Source organism: Macrosteles quadrilineatus, unplaced genomic scaffold (assembly GCF_028750875.1).
Source record: "Macrosteles quadrilineatus isolate MER2022 unplaced genomic scaffold, UCM_ALF_1.0 Scaffold_7__1_contigs__length_78375512, whole genome shotgun sequence".
Lineage (NCBI taxonomy): Eukaryota > Metazoa > Arthropoda > Insecta > Hemiptera > Cicadellidae > Macrosteles > Macrosteles quadrilineatus.
In genome coordinates this window covers 38,665,244-38,687,817 of record NW_026542600.1, presented here as the reverse complement: position 1 = coordinate 38,687,817, position 22,574 = coordinate 38,665,244, and the positions used below count along the sequence as shown (strand labels likewise).

The 22,574-nt window shown below is 35.4% G+C and overlaps 1 protein-coding gene across 1 annotated transcript; it reads right to left on the bottom strand.

Moving 5' to 3' along the window:
• Positions 1–1,835: 1,835 nt before the first annotated feature.
• LOC128998319 (uncharacterized) lies at positions 1,836–22,277 on the bottom strand. The gene is made up of 4 exons (XM_054424409.1): positions 22,194–22,277; positions 10,094–10,242; positions 4,338–4,507; positions 1,836–2,075 (listed from the first exon to the last, which is right to left on the bottom strand). Exons 2-4 carry the CDS (start codon positions 10,230–10,232, stop codon positions 1,926–1,928), a joined length of 459 nt encoding a protein of 152 aa, XP_054280384.1. The 5' UTR covers positions 10,233–10,242; positions 22,194–22,277; the 3' UTR covers positions 1,836–1,925.
• Positions 22,278–22,574: the final 297 nt, after the last annotated feature.

The window sequence follows — 22,574 nt, the reverse complement described above, 5'->3', positions numbered from 1 at the left end:
CGTCTATATGCGTTCTCAAGCTTGTAGGTACGTGGATGTATAAAGTACAAGAGATGATCATTCGGTAAAATACATGAATGATGAGTAGAAATTAGATGGATAGACATTTAAGGTAATACAGTAATACAATTTAATGCAATTTATTTAACAGAACTTTATTTAGGACATGATGGATAAGTGTAATAAGTGCAAGGTGGAGTGCGACAAGAACTCGTCCGACGTAATATCGTGCGTGGAGTGTAGTGACGTGATGCATGTGCAGTGTGCGGGACTTGACCTGAAGAGGAAGACCCGTAACCGTCCGTTCATGGACATATTTTAAAGAAATTTTAAAATTGTCTTTGCTTCATACTAAGCTATCAATATTTCAATTAAAAACCCCCCTATTTTCTTCCCTGTAGCAGCAAACTTAAACACTCATTAAAATTAATGATATTTAAATAGGAAATAAATTTGACAATTTTAAGGTAATAATTTAGTGGAATTCCAGCCAGGTAGATGGAAATTTGCTTAGTCTGCAGGTTTGCTGCGGCGGGGGTATTATTGAATTTCACCTTGTCAAGTGTTAAGATACGTCCGTGCGTCAGAGGATAAAATACAATTATACAGTTTCGTAATTTGGTTGTTCATCCTTCCAATTAATAAATATTATACATAATATATTTTCTATGCTCATATCTCAACCAACAGGCTGGAACCATGGTTGTAGCTTTTGGCAACTTTAGCCTGCTCCCAACCCTAATATAATATAATTCATTTAGACGTCATGCCAAATCTACATACTAAGCTATACAATTTGTTATTGGTTAAAAACCTTATTATAGGTAAAAACATTTACGCGAGTTGCGTACACTACTTTACATACGACAGAGTTTTTATTACTATAAATCGCTACCTACTCATAACTTCTAAGAGAGGTTATGTTTTCGTATTGACAGGTTATTTTTCGTTGACAGTGGTGCAACGAAACATTGTACCAAACACTAATTGCACCACTCAAAAATTAAATTGACCTGAACAGCTGATTAGTGAAGTTCGAATAGTTACAATTTTACTTCTTCTCTCTCAATCCTTGAACCTCATTGGTCCGTTACCTGTGTTGTTATGAAAAACTATGCTGTTATGAAAGTAAACAATGCCGTTATGAGAAACTTTTCAATTCTAAGAACTGAACAGAAACAGCTGCTTTAAAAAAACGACCGTAGGTAAATAGTGTTGACGACACTTGTAGAAGTTTTTAAGGCACTCGCCACGGCTCGTACCTTTAAATTGTCTACTCGTGTCGCTATTACACAATTGTTTGTATTTTAAGCTCAGTTAAATAGTGGAAAGATACAAATTTCTCAAACATTTGTTGTCAACAATTTTTTATTTAGTTTACAAAACTCCCCAGCTGCAAACGCAAATTTACCCTAAAGCACACATTTAAGTCATAGAAAATCGCACAAGTATGCAACATTTCCTGAAGTAATTTTTAATGGATGACTAATATTTATGAAATTTACAATCATGATGAAAAATTGGGTCGGATCCACACCAAGTTGAACAATGACTTTTGTCATTGTTTGTGTATCCATTACTTTAAACCTCGATAGCACGTATTTCATGGGATGGAAAATTTATATTTATAATTCCTGTGCACTTCTTTTGTGGTTTGTAGGGACGAGCCATAGCTAAAATCAAAGGGACTAATGTAGTCACAAATACTAAGGCATTTTAAATTACTTTAGTTCAAATGAGTTATACAATCAAAGACACTCCTGCTATCGAGGGTATAGCCTTGCCACACACGTTCTATTACTAAGAGGTGATGGAAAATGCAAATAAAAGTCAGATTAGGTATTGTCGTTATAATTTGTACAAAAGTTTTTTGTTTACAATAGTGAGACAGCACAGTACTTGTAAGCCTACATATACAGGGTGAGTTAAGCCTTGGGGGCTTTGGGGGCGGGGGAAGTCTCGGGAGCTACTGTTGGGATCTCAGGATACTCTAGCTTCACACCAGGCTCGCACTCAAAGATGGGGCAGCAGGTGGGGAACGGCGCAGTCTTGTTGGTCTTCTCGCTCAACTTGCACTGGAAATTAAACAAATAAATAAAACATCGTGATAAAGGTATAAAGTCTACAATCTCTTGCTCACTAATTTAAATTTTGCTCAGGCTTACTACGATTACTAATCTCAGAATATTCTTCTCGGTGTACATCTCGAGCAAAGTGGACTCCTAGGTCAAGATCCAAGTTCATTGGTTTTTAGTGCCAACCTTGGAAGTTAGTGCCCTCTCACGCACTATCCAGTCCACTATAAGTCCAATACGCTTAACCACACGCCCTATGTTCTAGAGAATGATTACTACTATTGTTAGAACACAGCTGTCTTCGTTCATAGTTCAACATTACGTCAGCAAACAAGATTTTACATTATTTGTAAACAAACTTTACATGATGCACATTGGCAAAGTAAAATTTGCCATTTAACTAGTGAACAAAAACCACGTTAGGAAAGTGTATTTGAATTTCGGTTAATGGCGTCATTTTAAATTGTGGTTCTCACTCTATATTTCTCTAATTATTGTGACGATTGCTATTTTAAGATCGAATAAACGGATGAACTTGAAATGACATGTAGGTCCCTTAAGCTCTGGGTGTGTTGCAAGAATGTATTTAAACCCAGTTTCTGCTTTGCAAAGTAGGTAAATATTGCAATCTAAGTTAGAATATCTCGAGAGTTAATAGTTATTTGTGCAACTAGTGAGAAAAGTGAGCAATTGACTCACTCGAGAGAAACCCTTACTCACGAGGAATGGTTTCTCGAGTGAGGCAATTGTACTTTGCACTCGAGTTGCACATTATATTTTTCCTACAGTTACCATAAAACAAATAAATTTGTGAAGAAACATAACCTTATATTTCACAGAAGTGAACTTTTAATATAACATTTAATGTGAAGTTACAAATACAACAGTACAACAGCTGACCAGCTGATTTACAGCCAGTGCTGCCAACGTATTTCGCGCGCATACGACGTTGCCTGCATGTTACGTGCTCACTATTCCGTGCCTTCACGTTGCAAATCTGGAGTGAGACAAAGTAATTAGAGTGAGACAATGTTAACATTGTCTCACTGATGAGCGAATTGGCCACTTTGCTTTCTCAAATCAGTGAGAGAACATGTACATTGTTAGGTAACTGTAGGAAAATAGTTATTTGTGCAACTAGTGAGAAAAGTGAGCAATTGACTCACTCGAGAGAAATCCTTACTCACGAGCCGTAGGCGAGTGAGGAATGGTTTCTCGAGTGAGGCAATTGTACTTTGCACTCGAGTTGCACATTATACTTTTCCTACAGTTACCATAAAACAAATAAATTGGTGAAGAAACATAACCTAGTTTTACACAGAAGTGAACTTTTAATATAACATTTAATGTGAATTGACAAATACAACAGTACAACAGCTGACCAGCTGATTTACAGCCAGTGCTGCCAACCTATTTCGCGCGCATACGACGTTGCCTGCATGTTACGCGCTCACTATTTCGTGCCTTCACGTTGCAAATCTGGAGTGAGACAAAGTAATTAGTGTGAGACAATGTTAACATTGTCTCACTGATGAGCGAATTGGCCACTTTGCTTTCTCAAATCAGTGAGAGAACATGTACATTGTTAGGTAACTGTAGGAAAAACTGTTTTCTTGCTTGTAAAGTTACACGCAGCAGACGCACTGTAGAAGAGAATAAGAATTAAAAAATTGTCTTATCAATCTTTATTGTTTTATGAAGTTGGCAATTGCCATTTCTCTCTTTCAGAAAGAAAGAGAAACTTCATCCATGCAAAACGTGCATTCTCATCCATTTACTTGCTTCGCCACAGAACTCCTAAATTTGGAACATGAAGTAGGTAGGGCCTAGAGGCGAAAGTAAAGGTATGATAATGGAAGACTGGGTAGGCATTAATTGCGCCAACTGATCTGAGTCAGGTAGTCGGGTATTCCTGAATTGCGCAAACGACTCCAGGGAGCCACCCAATAAGTTCATTAACTGCACCAAGTGGCGGCCCTCTTTTACTGTATAATTTAGTAGGTTGGGTTAGGTTTGGTTAGGTTAGGTTAGGTTAGGTTAAGTTCGGTTAGATTAGGTTAGGTTAGGATGGCATGTAAACAAGGACATTCTTTCTGCTGGAAACTCACCCCTACCTGGCTTGGGTTTGGCGCAACTAAGAACCATTTGTTGGGACCCTTTGAGGGATTGGCGCAATTACGGAACTCTTTGGCGCAATTAATGCACGACCAGAGACAATATAACTAATACCTAATCCTGATCGACAGCTTTAGAGGGGCTCACCTTGGAGTTAGGCTTGGGCAGAGGTCCGCAGTCTTCCACGAGCTCCAGCAGTCTAGGAGATTCCTTGTCCTGAACACAGGTGGAGCGACCACAGAAGGGAGACAGTTCCCAGCTATGACCAGGCTCGATGGTGGCACATCGGGTGGACGCGAAGCACACTCCAGGGAAGTCTGTCAAGTCACAACATATCGGTTACATCGATGAATACATAATCGAAAAAAAACTATGGAGCCTGTTATGCCATCGTCCTTACTCATTTAAAATCCATGTGTTTAGCCCCTGAGCTGTTGGACATAATGTAAGACTAAATTACTTACGTAATCCCGTCACAGCTCAATAAATAAAATATGTCAATTCAGGACATGTTGTGTTTATGTTCTGACGATGTTAACTACTTATCAACTCTACATATGTACCTGAAGCTGACGATGGTGTTTTAACACAGAAACTTGTCCTGAATTGACATATTTTATTGAGCTGTGACGGGAATACGTAAGTAATTTAGTCTTACTTACTCATTTACTCATAATTACTAGCCCTTTGGGGCGTTATTCATCCGATAATATATTGTAGGCCCTATACGGGACTGCAGCATTCTTAAGAATTTAAAATTGTTGTACGAATTACTTTTATTAATTATTCATTGAATAGAAACTACAAATAAATATTTTTTTTTTAAATTTTGCTGTTAATTAAATTGCTCCATTCTCTGTCAAATGTAAGCTTAACTAAGTACTTATATAGAACTTGTAAACAAAAATATGCTGACGATTAGTTTCGACAAATATGAATTCCTTACAGTTTCTTCCTTCAGATGCGTTATCAAATGGGGTTTGTAGTTTTATTTTACGACAATATTCTTTCTGAAAGTTTTATTTTCCTTCAAAATATTGTCATAGATTTATTGAATGAATTTTCTCATCTCCAGTTACATGGGTTGGACGGAAGACTCGAAATGCACCCAGATGGTGCTAGGATCAAAATAAGGATTTCCAGTTGGCTTATATTCCACTAATATATGGTTGTAAACAACCATATTCTAACATCTGTGAAACAAATGTAGATGAACCAACTCAAATCTTGAAATAAATTGTAAAACCTTCAGTTTGAATGGGATCCTTCAAAATATACATATCATTTCTTGTTCTATGCGAACTCCGGTTGTTTTAATTTAACGTTAATGACAGTAAAGTAACACTTTGAAAATTGTTGTGAGAGTAACAGGTTCGGCCAAACTACTTTGGGGGTTCCGATATGGTTCGATCAACCTCGTAAAATTATTCATGCGTAGATAGCATAAATTAAAGCGATCTTTGAAATAAGTGAGTTGTTAAATAGTGTTTCTAGAAACAGTTTTCAGAGGCAATATTTTACTGAGACATATTTCTATTACTTTTTCTCATAAAACATACCACCATACGATGAAATATCTTTACTTCCAAAAAGTGGACCCCTTGATTTTCAGTAGCCTTCTTGTTTGAAGTGATTGACTTTTATTACGATTGCAATAGCGATGTCATTCATATAATCCCGGACATAGGAAAAGCTTGTTAAGTTTGCGTTCCGGGTGGTTCGTAACCGGTCCGGTTTGTAGGTTACCTTTACCTGCAATGTAGCCTAGCTCACAGCGATCACACTGAAGCTCACGACAACGGTATAGAAAGTGAGGTCAGACTTTCTAAAAAAACTGCAAATTGTAAACTGTACATTATAAATGGTTCCCATCTCATCTGCGGATGTGCATTCATTTCCGACGAGGAATATGGAAGAATTGCAGCGCATGGCGAACATGTCCATTACTGTAAACTTCAATGTACTATCATAGATTAAAGAAGTTATTAGAACTTTCAATAGGGCGTCAAAAATATATTCTCACATTTTAATTGTAAATATACCTGTAGAATTAGCAAATTACGACAGCTCTTACCTCTATCTAAGATAAATCATCAATTTGATGCAAATTAGGCATGTTTTTCTTTCTTATCTGTGGGATCTGTTTTGACCAAAAATTAAATTAATTGTTTAAAATTTTCCATCCATGAAAATATGTCCTATTTGGTTGGAGATTTTACCTTAAAGCTCATAATATGTGTATTTTGAGAAAATACAAATAACTCAACTTGACAATAACTTAACAATAATTACCTTGAACTATATCTATATCAGATAAGGAGTATTGGAAAATTATATTTCTAAAACGACTGATTACAAGATTACCAACCTTAAGTTGTAACCTTCTGGGATGATAAAATATCATTGGAGCTCACAGAAGGTGAGAAGGTGTAAGAACGTAACTAAGGGATTTCCAACACAGTGATTTAATACCATACTGTTTGAAAAACATTGTACAGCGATGCAAATATTTATAAACAACTTCTAATCTAGTATTATTATTTTTTTACTTGAAATCAAAAATATGCTGACGATAAGTTTTGACAATATATGAAGTCCTTACAGTTTCTTCATACGCTTCATCAAATGGGATTTGTAATGTCTAAAAAAACCTCTCAACTAAACATCTCGTTATTTGTTCCCGGTTTACCAGCTGAGTATTTTGTACTCTTTAAGTTTAATCACCACAGCACCATTTGCAATTTAACATAATTACAAAATTGCGATTATAATGTTTATAATGTTTTCAACCGAACAGTTAAACTAAAATCCGATCCCAGAGTGACTAACAAGAGGAAGGTCGTAGAGAACAACCCTTTGTACGTTACAAAACTGTGTTGCAAAATATGATTTGACGCGGACTTGGACTGTTTCCAGCGAGTTACTTGTCGTCTGTCCTTCGTCCTGGCGTGCTTTCACTGCATGATCAAATAAGGAAGCCCTTGTGAACAGCTGTTAAACTGATTCAAATTATTACGGACTAGAATCAATCAAAAAGGGAATTTTATTAAAAGTACCTGTTGACTGAAAGTTTGTAATTCCTTCTAGGTTATAGTGACTCATTTGTCTTTTACATGATTATTCGTTACCCTTAATTACTCAAACTTACTTTTAATACTTTAATACTTTTCAATGAAATGTCGACCATACAAAGTAGGTATTTTAAACCCAGTATGAGTGGAGATGAGTGTAGGATGAGTGGCGCGATCTTGTGGTCGTGTTAGTGTCTAAGGCCGACATATTCCTTAGACACAGCTGTTAATTAATAGCCCATACAGCCAACGACAACTTAAGGGACTTACAGTTTATAGTGGAATCCGAACCACATTTTTGCCTTTGGTATATACGAATTGGTCTAATTATCAGGAAAGTACTGCGGATAGTCGTAGTATATAGTTAGTCACTGAACAATATACTTAGTTTTGCCTGATACATCCTAAAACAAAGGCTAAGACTAGGGCTTAAGTAGTCTACTTAATAAAGTAAACCAAAATTTTGTATGCATACAATTTCTCAAGAAGGGCCAATACTTGCGATTACTATGTACTAATTGTATCTCAACAACTTTTTTTGTTAAAATTAAAAGTTTAGAATCTAATTGTCCAAAATGAAAGGTTCAACGAGATGTGGTAAAAACCACTTTCTCGACAACCTAATCCTCTTGTCCCAAAATAACAGTAAACAAAGTAAAGAAGTTTTCGTAAACACTGCCACATAATCGTGCTGGGAAAGCTTTAGATCATCCGGTAAATACAAGTGAGGTGAAGTTGGCAGGTTGTAGTTTATAGCCCATTGTCAAGTTGCATGCTTCTGTAGGCAGGTACCTAGGACAGGCTGTATCTATAGGTAATGATTTGCATAAGACCTCTGCACTACACACGTGGTACAGCCCTTGTCTAATACAACCTTGAAGGAGATAGATTTCCTTCCTGTAGCCAGAGATTATCTTGAATTACTGGTGTTATTCTTTACGAGCAAGACATAATGGCTTCGTTGAAAGCAGTTGAATCTGTTCCTTGGAAATTTTGTCGCCTTCTCCCTATTCCCCTTTTCTTCAGTTCGCAAGCTGTTAAAGTTTTATGACAGTCAAAAGGTAGTTAACAAACTACAAACCATTAATTGTTGTTTGGACTATAGTGAAAAAGGAAGAACAATTAGATTCGAAGACGAACATAGTTTTGATGGCGTTGTTCTCGTAGTTCATTCAAATACGTCCTTACATCTTAACCGCTCTAATGAGGTTTGTGTCTGAGAAGAGCCATTTTAGTTTAAACATGTAAAAACCCAGCAGATTTTATTATTTTGGAGTATAGTTTGCAGATTTGTTCCCATGTAGACTTTAGTTAATCAACATTTAATCGTTGATGTAGTTTCAAATTACAATATCATCCTGAAACTGACAACTGGAGAAAATATTTACCAACGCCAACCGTTAAAATAAATAAGTATTTTAGTAAATATAGGCAATGCATCAACAGTAAATAAACGGACATTCTCGTTAGTGAAAATCTTTAACTGTCTTACATAAATAAATATTTAGCACCAGATTGTATTGAACTGCTTCTTTAATATGAATAAAAAAACAAAACTGAAATTTCGTTCAGTGACTCAGTTATAGAACTAAAAATTATAGTTAATATTCCCTATTTATTTTCCTATTAATAATGTTGATATTATTAAACTCTTACAAGTGTTTTAAAATATACTCTACTAAATCTTTGTATAAAGGCATAAGACAACCAAAAACAAAGTCTAATCAATCATAAATTCCCACAAGCTACAAATATCACACTTTTTTGATAAATAGTGGTCCTAAAAAGGATTAACCGTTTACATCCCCGAGTGTAATAAAAAATGTTTTAAAAAACCGGACACCAACGACCAATAAATTTCTTATATCCTGAGACATGTCTTCGGGGCATTGGTTTGTGGGATTCCTACGTGAGACAGCGGCTGCCCTTTGACCCCCCCCCACTCACCCGGTGACCTAGACCCCCTGACCAGCGACCTTAGTGCTCGTTTGGACTGAGGAAATGTCGGTACACAAATGGGAAAGAGAATTAGAAAGCATATTAGAGGGCAGCAACGCGAATTAGAATCTAGGGAATCGGAGCATCGCAAAGCAGATGAGAAATGGGATAAACATCGAATTTGTATCTAAACTGAATACATTTTTGGTTCAATAGTTAGAATCTTATACGACCGTGCATTAATTGCTCATTAAAAATACCGGAGATTTTTTAAATTGTCGATTGAATACAAACGAATGATTTTTTATCTTCGGGAATCTTGCAGAATTTTAAGCAACAAAATGGTGATACTATATAGATTTAAATAGCTATGCATTGTATACATTTTTATTAAAAAAAAACACTCATCGTGATCGTAGTGTAATTTGTGTGTATAAAATAACTACACTTGCCTTTGTATCGACAAAGGTTCCTTTGTTGTTTGATTTGTATTACTGAAGTAGATTTTGGGAATGGTAAAGTAACAAAATTATCATCCCTGAATCTGTTTTACCTCATGAACATGTCATTTAGCTATATGTTAATCCAATTGGCATAAAAAAAACTATCCAAAATAGATGGTACTTTGAGTTGATCTGGCGATCACAACTTTTAACCAATTTACAAACATGGAATAACAAGAAGAAGTATATTACTCTATAATGTAACACCGTTGGCATTTTTGTTTGTCTTTAAACAGAAACTGACCAAATCCTGACCTTGTTACTTTAATTGTTTTAACTTTGACCATTTGTTCGATAGCATCAACAAATTGATGGCGAAATGATAAACAACATCTGGGCCCAGAATCATCCACATTAGGGAGTTAAACTTCAACCAGCAATTTTCATGTACCTCTGAGAACGTCGGCGGGTATCAGCCTCTTGAAGATCTTTGGCCTGTCATCGTCCTTCGCAGCATCCTTGTCCTTCTCTTCTGCCAGCACCAGACAGCAGGCCAGCAATACGGCGAACCCACAGTTTAGCACCTGCATTCTGAGAATTCTGCAACGTCAAAAACATCTTCATTAGAAATTATATTCATATTTAATCATTTTTACGCTATGAATTACAAGAAAGGTTAAATTATCAATTATTTTCAAATCGAACATAAAGTAACTAGAGGGAGGGTTGAAAAGTAGAGGGGGGCTTCATTACTGGGACTGAGGATATTCATCAAATGCACATTCTCATGGATTTTCAATGGAATTGGTATAGCTTCGTATTCGACAAGGAAATTAACGTTTAGATTCGAAAACCAGTGGTCGTCTAACGAAAAAATAGGACTAATCTCTCTGTAGGAAAAATAAAATTACAAAAACCATTATTTTAATATTTTTGAACTGTACTTTTTACTATGTACTTCTAATTTTGGTATAATATTAAACTGTTATTGGATCTAGTTTTCATTAGATATTAATTTGAAGTCAACCACAATTAATTTGTTTTCGTTACTTATGAACCTTAACTGTAAAACCATTTTCATACTCCAAGAATTATTTTCTGGATTATTTTTACGCTAAAACGATATATTACCTGTAACATTAACGTTTAGTTTGCATGGGTTGTATGATAATGGGTGGAAATGAGGTTGTTATATTCTAAATCTAAATTTGACATTTCGTAGGCCTAATTAATCGGTCGAATTTGACATTTTCACAACTGCATATGTCAATCGCAAATAATAAAACCTCAGTGTTTTAGATTGTTGTAGGAACCTTCGGAACATAATATGTTTAGGCCAATAAGGCTTACACTGCTCTTTTGAAAGATATAGATTCTCCAGAGAGTAATCACTGACATCAAGAGGTGATCCTTCGGTGACACAAACATATTCTAAGTCCAAAAATGCTCCCGATTTAATAAAAATATAGATTCAATCCTCCGGAAGGTGTTAGCTAACACTACAGTGATAGTTGACTGTTAAACGATCTCAATATCTAGTAGGTGAGGTGTGAGGTGACAGATCCCTAGGTCGTTTTGAAGGTCGTATCAAGGTCGTCTAACTGTATCGCTGCAGCAGTACTCAGTACCAGATGTCCTTCGTCACTTATGTCTACAAACTGTTGGGTCACATTTACGTAATTTCCCCGAAGTTTGGAAGAGAGCCAAATTTCATCATCGTGGCTCACATTCGTCTTCAAGGTTTCATCAGTCCTCTTTTCCTTCTCTTTCTTTTCCTCGTACTTTTCTTTCTTTGACTATCTTTTACCTCTTATTTTAATCCTTCTTTTTTTTATTAGCTAAGCAATAAACATGTGACAACTCAGTTAATTATAGTTCGTTCAGCTATAGGAGTACGTGTAGACTCTGTGTGATTGATTTCCTTTCTAGTTCCCAACCATTCCCGAAGAGGCCCTTTTTCAAAAGTAAACTGAGATTTCATCCCACACAGCTTCGTATTTTCAGTTATCTGATTCTGGAGGTTATAGTCGATGGAGATAACGTAAACCTCCACTAAAACAGATTTCTTGTAGGCGGAAACCAATTTTCCTTTAAGTAGTTGAATTTCGTCATGGTATTCTCCTCAAGGTCAGAAAACCTCTCGTTCCAACTGCAACTGTTGGAACGGAAGTTCCTGGGAAGTAGTGCATTTGGTAAACCGCTTATGAAATGGGGGTATGAAAATGAACTATTGGATATTCCAATGGGGAACAGCAGATGGTTTGGTGAGTCTGAAGAAGTGCTTAAAACTGTGTAGATGGCATTTATCAAAACTTTCTTTCAGCTTTCCTTGAAGAATTGGCTGGTCTGCACAACAAAAGTAAGACCGAATTTAAATGGCCTAGCATTTTTTGTGTCAAATGTTATAGTTCAGCTTAATCGACGCTCTCACTCTATACCTATTAGTATACAAACTTAATTAACATGACAGCTGACTTTCTTGTTTGAAAGCATGGCGAAAGTCACTATCGAAAGTCTATCAGAAACCCGTTGGTGGTCAGTAATAAATTCTTTGATAGCATCTACCGAACCCCTCGGGGTATCAAAGTCTATTGCATTAATTGTGATTTCTTTCGGAGACAAGGGAGACGACAAATTGAAAGTAGGGCGTTTGTCCTCATACAGAACCCGGCTCTGTTGCAACATCGGCCTCGGAACGATTACCCCAAGTGGAAGACTGCCATAAACGTAAAACAAGATTGTGAACTGACCTTTGGGAAGAGCGATCGGTGGTCGACGTCGACGCGGAGGCGAAGAGGAGGTAGGTGGCTGGAGGGGACACTTCTGTGAAAGCAGGGGAAAGCTAAGGCAGTAGATGCATGTCTTACGTAAGTCTACTTAGATGTCCACACCTAACACAACCTAACCAGTCCGGCCGAAGATCAGTGGTACATTCCCATTAGTGACAAGGATTCCTTCTGGTAATCCGACAGGTTCTAATCATTAATCCATTCTCATACGCAGCTATAAAGTTAAATAGTTTACAGTAGGCCTAATAAATATTGAGGTTGTGTTGACGAGACTGTTTTTCTTCAATTCTATTATATTTAATTCTCTATTGTTCGAATAATTTTTTATCCAAATTAAAACACAAACACTTACCTACACTATTTATCATATAGAACGGTAACTTGAAATTATTCATAAATAAAACTTACTACAACAACTGCTGCACAATATTAAGTTCTACAATGCGTTGATTATAAAACAGATGTTTTCAAAGGTCCGTAAAATGCTAACAAAAAAAATATTCCTCTTTAGGTTATAAATTAACCATGCATTATAACAAGTCGACGATACATTGAAACAAAATCAGAATCTAGCCCATCCCTCATAAAAAAAACTCCAATGATTTTATTGGCGTAAAACAGTCACAATTATATAAATAGAATTTCAATCATCAAGTTATTATTTTAAACTAAATGCACGTCAACTTTAACACATATAAAAAATTGATAAAGATAAGAAAATTCTACTTAAAGACAAGTAATCTTTGAAATTCACACGGTGTGCCTAAATTACTTTTGTGAAATTATAAAAAATAAATATTTTAAGTTAGTCAAATAAATAAAAGTTTTAAAATTTAAAGAGAATTATTGACCAGTAACGTAAGTCACCCTATGGCATTAACATCGCCATTTTTTATTAACGTTTGGCATTAACATGTTATTGGTTACTGTCAGGAAGGGCGTTTAAAACCCGACAACTCCTTTTGTGGAAAACCACTTTATGTACGCCTATATACGACATAAATGAATAGGTATAAACCGAAGGTTAGTAGCAGCCGGAAGCCAGACTCACTCGTTTGTATGTTACACATTTTTTTGAATCATTTATAACATATTTACGTGAAATATAGTAACTGGTAAAAAACGTTTAAGCAAAAGATTTCCCGATTTTGATGAAATCATCAAAAAGGATATTTTTTGCTCGAGTTATTATTACTTACAGACATACACACACATCGCTCATTTGCTATTATAGCATTATGCATATTAGCATATACTTACTATTACTATGTATGTAAATACGGTAGTAATACAAATTGAATACTAAACACCTTAATTGCACATTTTATCCAACATAATACTTGTAAATATGTATTTAAAAACATCATTCATAAGTTAAGTACACGTTATTAAATCTAATATCAGCCTACTCCAAATACGTATCTATACTCGTTATATTCTCATTCACAACTGTAAGTACTCATAAAATATGCCAAAAGGCTACTTATTTAGGTAGAGAATAATACCACATTCTAACACATAATTTGTACCCGTCAAATACAACTAAACAGTTTCTTCCACGACCTTTACTAATTAGATCGCTAACTCTGACTCGTGCTCTTTCTCCATTGCCTTTCTCAATAACCATTCTTCCACCCGGGACAAGGGAAAGGCCCTGTTCGGTGCAGTGAGTCATCTGACGAAGACCGGCAGACGAAAGTCGGAGAAAGTGGCTTACTTTATTTATTGATGATCGGAGGTTTTATCTCGGTTACATAAGAGTGAACCAGTTTACCCGGCGTCCGCGAACGCGTGACCGGTTAGAAAAACAGCTGTAACATTTGAAATCAGCTGTTAGATGCTATAACAGTTTAAATCAGCTGTTAGATGCTATAACAGTTTAAATCAGCTGGTAGATGCTATAACAGTTGAAATCAGCTGTTAGATGCTATAATAGTTGAAATCAGCTGTTAGATGCTATAACAGTTGAAATCAGCTGTTAGATGCTATAACAGTTGAAATCAGCTGTTAGATGCTATAACAGTTGAAATCAGTTGTTAGATGCTATAACAGTTGAAATCAGCTGTTAGATGTTATAACAGTTGAAATCAGCTGTTAGATGCTATAACAGTTAAAATCAGCTGTTAGATGCTAGATGCTATAACAGTTGAAACCCAGCTGTTAGATGCTATAAAAAACATGAGAAGAAGAGTAAAAGAGAACTACTATACTAAGAACTGCATGGGTAAAAATTTCTACAAAAGTACTGGAATGTTTCCACGTACAACAAGTACGTGGAACATAAGGTGTTCTGTTAAATTTTGACGAAGAAATTTTAAAATAATAAACGTTGGTCATTAATAATTACCATTATTAATAAATTAATAATGACCTGTTAGTCATGTAAAACTGGATAATTTTTAAATGGTGGTAATAGGAAAATCGCAACTGTATTTGCGTCAGGACGTTAAGAAAAGCTGATGTATTTAACAAGTTTAATAATGAAGGATAGATATTAAATAATTTTAAGGACAAGAAAATATTGATAATGATAGGCCTACTATATCCTTAAACTAAATAGTCACTGATACGTTTAAACATAATTTGCATAATCTCCATTGGCGTAACAGCAATTATACCGTTTTCAGGACTGTTACAATTTGATGAACCCTACATATAAAATGTTACGTTTAATTAACACACAAACATAATTGAATTCTGTTATTAAAATAATTATAAATGTTGAAGGTTAGGATTTAACAATAATCGTTTTGTGTTGTTAGGGAACTCTTACATACATAAGTAATGTTTGTCTGAGAATCATATACTTTTTTGGGGGAGGTGGATCAAATTTGTAAGTGGGTTTCTCAGATAAAATTAAGCAAATCCCCTTTTACAGATGTACAATTGAGTGGAAAAACGGGGCAGAAAGTTCTAGAGGTACTGATTTTTTAGATCCCACTAGGAAGAACAAGCGGTTACCGTCGAGCCCCGCTGGCTGTTGACCAACCGTTTTGCACAACTGTCAGCAACAGGAGCTAATTGGTAGTCACAGAGTACTGAACATCCGATTACTAGTGTGATAATTATATTTGACAACTGAGGTGGCTTTCAATGCAATAGTAGCCATGAGATTTAAGTTCAGTTTAAATGCCACTCTGTTTTTGGTGTTTTATTCTTGGATGTTTAAGGTATATTTTCATTAGTTGGTTGTAGTCAACTCATTACATTGTTATTTGAAAGATCTTTTGATTTAGTACAGGTTATAGTAAATACAATGGACATTTTCGGATCTACAAACACCGATACCGACAAATTAATCGTATGCATCAAAACATGTTGGAATAGAGAGATAAGATTTAAATATTTAAAAACATATATTTAAATGAAAATGTAAGTTTTTACCATTTACTAATGATTTTTACCAACGGGGAAAAGATATGCCTATTCACAAGCATGTGTTTCTCTAGAGAAGTCCCTGATGTTCCCCTCTGAAGATGAGAATACATTCAATCACTCGCACCCAGTTATCAGGTGTTTTCCGCTCTTAGGATAACTGTACTTGGTTTAAAGCCTTAGTTATCCGATATCTTAACTATTGGGCATGTGATCACTGATATTTGCCACTCCCTTCTATCATGATTTGTACCAAACCTTGGTGACCCGAACGTTCGGTTATCAGTACAGTGATTACTGATATTTGATTATCTATAAAGCATATCTACGGATGGTGACTTTTAGCTATCCGAACATTTGGTTATCCGAACTGAACTGTGGCCATGGGTATGCCACTCTCTGGAGCACCTCTTAAGACGGGCGGGCATTAATTGCGCCAATTGACCTGAGTCAGGTAGTCGGGTATTTCTGAATTGCGCCAACCACTCCAGGATGCCAGTTGGGAGCCACTCGATACGTTCATTAACTGCGCCAAGTGGCGGCTCTCTTTGACTGTATAATTGAGTAGGTTAGGTTAGGTGAGGTTAGGTTAGAATAGGTTAGGATGACACGTAAACAACATGCCTTCTGCCAGCAACTCACCCTTACCTGGCTTGGTCTTGGTGCAACTAAGGAACAATTTTGGGACCCTTTTAGGGCTTGGCGCAGTTATGGAACTTTTTGGCGCGATTAATGCACGACCCTTAGTTATCCGGACAATGTTCAGTGGTGGTTGTCAGCGACCCCCATGGCCCATGGCAGGATATGCGTCCGGTCCACGACCGCTTTGTCCGAGCCGTATCTCCGCCTCGATCCGTCGCGCGATACTCCATTGTTAACCACTTTTCACATCAAAAACACACAACAATGTGAGTGCTGTCTGGGGCCTTCTGTTGTGCAATCCGATTGTTGTAACCAAATGTTCCGTTCATGAGTACTAGTCGTAGTGTTGCGTCGAGGTGAATTGTTACAATGATGTATAATTCTTGTCAACAAAGTAAAAGTTCTAATGATTACTTCAGTCACAGAATTTCCCCCTACTTCTCCCGTTTTTCTCTTCTTCGCTGACTCGGACTTTTAGGAAACAGCGTCCAAAAGTAGAGTTTTGTAGTATTGCATATGATTGCATACAATATGTTAAATGCAATGCTAGATTAAGTGATACAGATTTAAAATATCATCGGGGGCCCTAGCTTAGATTAAATCCACGCATCGAAGTTTCAGTATTCTAACGTCGACAATCTTGTAGTATTGGAAAATCTTGTTTCAAGATAGAGAGATAAACAGCAGCGGTTTGTCAAACCCTGGATTTTCCGTTTCTAACATGTTTCGCAACAGTAAACACATTACTGGAAACTTACACTATCAAAAGTTTCCTCCCACTCATTTTAGTACTACAGTATTTATATACCAAAATAATTTACTAAGTTTCCAACGGACTTAAAAATCGTCATGAAAATTAATTACAGTTGATCATAATACATTAGATTCAAGAGCAATCTATGAAAACATTTGTTTTTTTAACGCATGTAAAAACCTGAAGGCAGTAGTAAATTTGCTAGTTAAATCTTTTGTGGTGTACCGAGTGGTTTTACATGTTCTCTTCAGCCTCACGTATTTTTGATTGCGGTTTGTGGTGTTGTGGTGTTTACGGTTGTGGTTGAGCCCGCCACGTGCGTCAGTGGTGCACTTAACCTATCAGCAATTCAACGAAATATACAGATTGAACATAATTGTAAATACATGATTGTACCAAGTCTGCAAACATTCCAGGGACAGTTGTAACTGATTATCTAATGCTTAATTTAGCATTTAGTCTTCTCGCAAGTTAATCTCACTTCTCTATTTGGTCAAATCTGAAGTTTGTTTTGTGTATCATTTCCAGCAAAGCTCGAGCGTTGAAACCGACTAAACATGTCACTGTTATAAACGAGTAAATGGTACAACGTGCCATTGCAATACAAAGTACAATAATTTAAAACTCTATAAAATAACTTATTATTTGATTATTGTGTGACTTTCGTTGGAGGGAGTCCTCAAATGCAGGGAAGGTTCTGCTCACTGGAGTATACTACTGGGTTTTATTCTGTATGGCCTGTAGCTAAAGGTGGGCTCCGAACCACCGGGTAGCGGTATCATTGTTATACTGTATAGCTAAAAGCTATTAGTAATTTACTATGAACCAGCCGTACCTCTAGTTAAGAAGCTTAAAAACCTAATAAAACATCTTATGTACAACCCGTTCTCTAGTTGATCCTTATAATAAATTCAAAATTAAACATGTTGAATCTGTAATTTTACATAATTCGTTCAATCAATTTATATTTGACACTAATGATCGCTTCAATGAGTGATCGAGTGTGGTCGTGCGAATATGTAGAAAGTTTAACTAATACGCAGCAGAAAGCTTATTAAAGTTGGCACATTTTGAGGTGGTACTTTCCCTTAGACTGGCACCGAAAGTACATAAACATTAAGGAGAGAGTAAGTACACTTTTTGCATGTTGCATCAATGAGGAAGGCCTTAACGAGTCAGGCGTGCAAGCAACTTCATGCAGCCATTAGACGAATAGAGTTTACATGTCCTCGGTTTTTGGTACTGTAGCCATCCTTACACGGTCTCATTACTGAAGATTACTGGAACTTCCTAATTGTCCAGCAATCTGCTGAAGGACGTTATACAGGGTGTCCATAAAAAACGTTTAAGGACTTTGAGATATGAATCCTCATGCTAAAAGGTGATTAGCATTCGATGATTATGAAACTTGGTAAGAATGTTAACGTGCACAAGACCTATCATAAAAAAGGTTAGTCCGATTAACAATTATTTAAAAAATAGAAGCTGTTTAAATTGTTATAACTTAAATAACTCAAAAATAGATAATTTTATAAAAAGTGTCGAATATACTTTTTTAGCATTTTTAATTCCCTATCAAACGATACCAAGATCAAAAAGATTGGACGATAAATAACTGAAATATAAAGTTTTCGGTGTAAAAAAGACAAAGTTAGTCGGAGTGCACTTCATCTGCTTGATCTTACATCTTACAAAAATTTGATAGGAATTTTAAAATGCTAAAAAAAGTATTCTTTGCATCTTTATAAAATTATCCATTTTTGAGTTATCTAAGTAATACAAATTAAAACAGCTGACATTTTGAAATTTCTAATTGGACCAATATTATTATTTGTTCTATAATAGGTCTTGTGTACGTTAGCATGCTTACCAAGTTTCATAATCATCGAATGAAAAACATCACAGATAAAAATATTTTTGTATAAAAACAAAATGGTGGATATCTGGGTAAATATGCATTTTCGGACATACCTTCACTCACACTGTTTTCTTCCTTTTAACATGAGGATTAATATCCCAAAGTCCTGAAACGTTTCTTATGGACACCCTGTATAAAAAGACGATTCTGCATTAAAACATTCACGAATTTCTCCCATACTTAAAGTTTTTCATGTCCACAACTGGGTTTTGAAATCATGATCCTTAATCGAAGATATGTTTACAGGAAAGTTACCGGTTTTGATTTTGAACTGTGCATAAGTTAATTGCAATTAGCCAGATTTGTACAATAGATGAGCGTGCAAGTAGTTTGATAAGTTGGCGGAGTCTTGCTACACAGAGGTTTGTGAAGAAGTCTGCGATTCAACATCGGTTTGAAGTTCAAGGTCAGCAAGTTCACAAGCCAACTTGAAATGTTTAACTTAAAAGAGGGTTCATGTAAAGTTCAAAATAATATACGAAATATAACACGTGTTGTACTGACGAAAACATGGCTCAACTTTTTACGGAAGATTGGTGGTATGACACAAACTTTGTACCGGTAAAACTTGTAAGACTTCTTCGAAAGGTCGACCAAACTAGCAACAATTGAAGGACCTCGCTCGGAAGAGCTGGAGGTAACTTGGTAATCAGGAAACGTCAATTCATTGTTAGAAACTAATTAAGCTACTGCACACCATTACCAAAATAATTGTCACGGTCACCAATCGCCCCAATAATTGTTTCCTTATCATTATCAGACAGACTTCCCGTGTTGTTAAGCGGAAAAAATTGCAAACCGAATGTTTAAGTATAAACAAGTCTTCATAAACATTGTCTAAAATGTTGATGGTGTAAATCAGCCATATTACGGTAAAACTTGTAAATTTGGACATCTATCGTGTCGCTGAAAAGGCAACTACTGCCACGGTTTGTTTTGATACAATCGACCGAGATACAATTGCTGAGTCCACGAGATTCAAGGGTCGATCGAAGTAGGTTACGTGTCATCAAGAATTGTGTCTACATTGTGTAATCCATTGGCTACTAACCGTCACACTACTGTTAACTAATACCTCCGCCGCAGCAATCCTGAAGATTAAGTAAATTTCCATTTGCCTGATTGGATTTTCCCTCAAATATCTCCTAAAATTGTCATATTTATTCCCCTATTTGGAAAATTCAATAAAATTAACTATTTGATATGTCCTGATTTGTTACCATTATGGGGTTAAGCAACTGCAATTGAAAACAATATGTTAAATTCTTCACTCCCATCCAACAAGTTGCTCCGATAAGTAGATTGACAAAATTATCAAGGGGCTTGACTATTTCTTAAGGGAATTCGTATTTGGTATTGTGAGTTTTTATGTCTTGAAATACAAATGAATTAATTTGCATTATAATTTTATCGGGGGAAATGGTATATTGAAAAAAAAAACATATTTCACTGTTCACTGTTTCGGTTAATCTGTAGGTCAAAAATATTTCCAGGGGTATTAATTAACATTTGATAACGGGGTTTAACTTTCAACATTTAGAAAAAATACGTGAACATTTTTGCGTGTATGATAAAATACTTCATAACAAAGAGCCAATGAACAGCAGCCTAACTCGTGACAACAGAACCGTAGTGGTTAGTTTTCCAACTGCTCGTCGTTGAAAACTCTTAAATAGGAACGAATCTTAATATGTCAATGAATCATACATACATTTATAACTACACTATTATTACAGTAGTAATATTCACTAAAATAAGTCGTTTGTCAAAAGTCATTTGTCGATTTGTATGACCATTTTTTAATTTAGTAAATTATTGAGAATACCGAAAGTTGTATGTTATAATGGTTACCTATAATACTGGTAATGGATTATTTTGTAAGTACTATACTATTTTGGTGAACACTATTAAGTGATTTGATAAAGAAAACTAAAATTTTGTATTCAAATGGATAAAAAAGAATTGGCTTAAATGGTTTGTCAACCGAGTTTTAAAAACCTTGCAAATAATTAACTTCTGATATTTTCATTTCATTATTACAAATGTTTATCGTATTCACACAAAAAACCGAAATCTTTTTAGATAATTTATAGATAACTCCGAGATTCACTAGAAAATCCCAGCTTTCTGCAATATAAATAATATTTACTCAAAAACCCGATATAATTTATTTTTTTAATTTCAATTAATGGGACGAGAAATTTATTATACTGTATGGCAACACTGTTCGCTTTGGCAAGCAACAAAAATATAAAATATAAAATTTAAAAATTGACATTTCGCAAATAAAAAAAATTATATGCTGACTAATTAGAAGAAAATTTTATATCACCTTGCATCGTAAGAAACATAATAAATTAAATTTATGATAAATTAGATTATGTTAAATTTTTAGAAAGCGAAACACAATTCAACAAATAAGAATTATTTTTACTTTTGTACGAAGTAAAAAGCAAGATCAAAAAGTAAAAGCTAGTTTGTTTTATTAAACAAAGAATCCCAAACCCCATTCCGTAAATATTGAACTAAAATTATCCTAAAACCAGCCAATGGATTTGAACAAAGATACACCACCAAAAGTTTTTAGTGTTAATCATCACGATTCATTAATATATCAACATTTTGTTTGAACAACTTTTCCAACCCAAAATATTTTTTAACCCTTTAAGATATAAAATACTGTTGCAGAGCCTTAATTTAAAACAAAATACAATAAATTATTCTAATTCTTGTTGTCAAATGACCACTTGCAAAAAAATAAAAGCGAATTTATTTTTATACAACAAATAATGTCAAACCCTTTCCATAAAAATACTGAACTAAAATTATCCTAAAACCAGCCAATGGATTTTAACAAAGATACACTACCAAAAGCGTTTTAGTCTTAATTATCACGATTCATTAATATATTAACATTTTGTTTGAACAACTTTTCCAACCCAAAATAATTTTGAAACTTTTAAGATATTAAAATTATAAAACATAAAATAAATAATTCTAATTTTGTTTATCAAATGACCACTTGCGATCTAAGCGTGTTGTTCGCAAGCGCGAGAGGTTGAGGAGAGCCTACCTGATGTGTACGTCGAGCGAACTCCACGAAGGGCCAACTGGCGACGCGGACTCCGAGTGGCTTATATACCTGGCTAGGTGAAAGGGACTCGGCCCCGACACCCACAGCTAAGGGGACTTGGAGGAAACGGGACGTCTGCTTCCATCTGCCAACTAGGAGGTGCTACAAATCGTGATTCTTGGTATGATGTTTGCACCAAAGTTCACTGAAAAAGATAAACATGGTTTTAATCTACCAACTAGGAGGTGCTACAAATTGTGATTCTTGGTATGATGTTTGCAGCAAAGTTCACTGAAAAAGATAAACATGGCTTTCATCTACCAATTTGGAGGTGCTACAAATTGTGAATCTTGGTATGATGTTTGCACCAAAGTTCACTGA

Excerpts from the sequence above, each read along its gene's own strand:
- LOC128998319 (XM_054424409.1), bottom strand. The coding sequence starts at position 10,232 with ATGCAGGTGCTAAACTGTGGGTTCGCCGTATTGCTGGCCTGCTGTCTG. Across the intron at positions 4,508-10,093 it reads ACCCGCCGACGTTCTCAGAG|ACTTCCCTGGAGTGTGCTTC; the intron begins GTACATGAAAAT and ends GTGACTTGACAG. Across the intron at positions 2,076-4,337 it reads TGCCCAAGCCTAACTCCAAG|TGCAAGTTGAGCGAGAAGAC; the intron begins GTGAGCCCCTCT and ends TTTAATTTCCAG.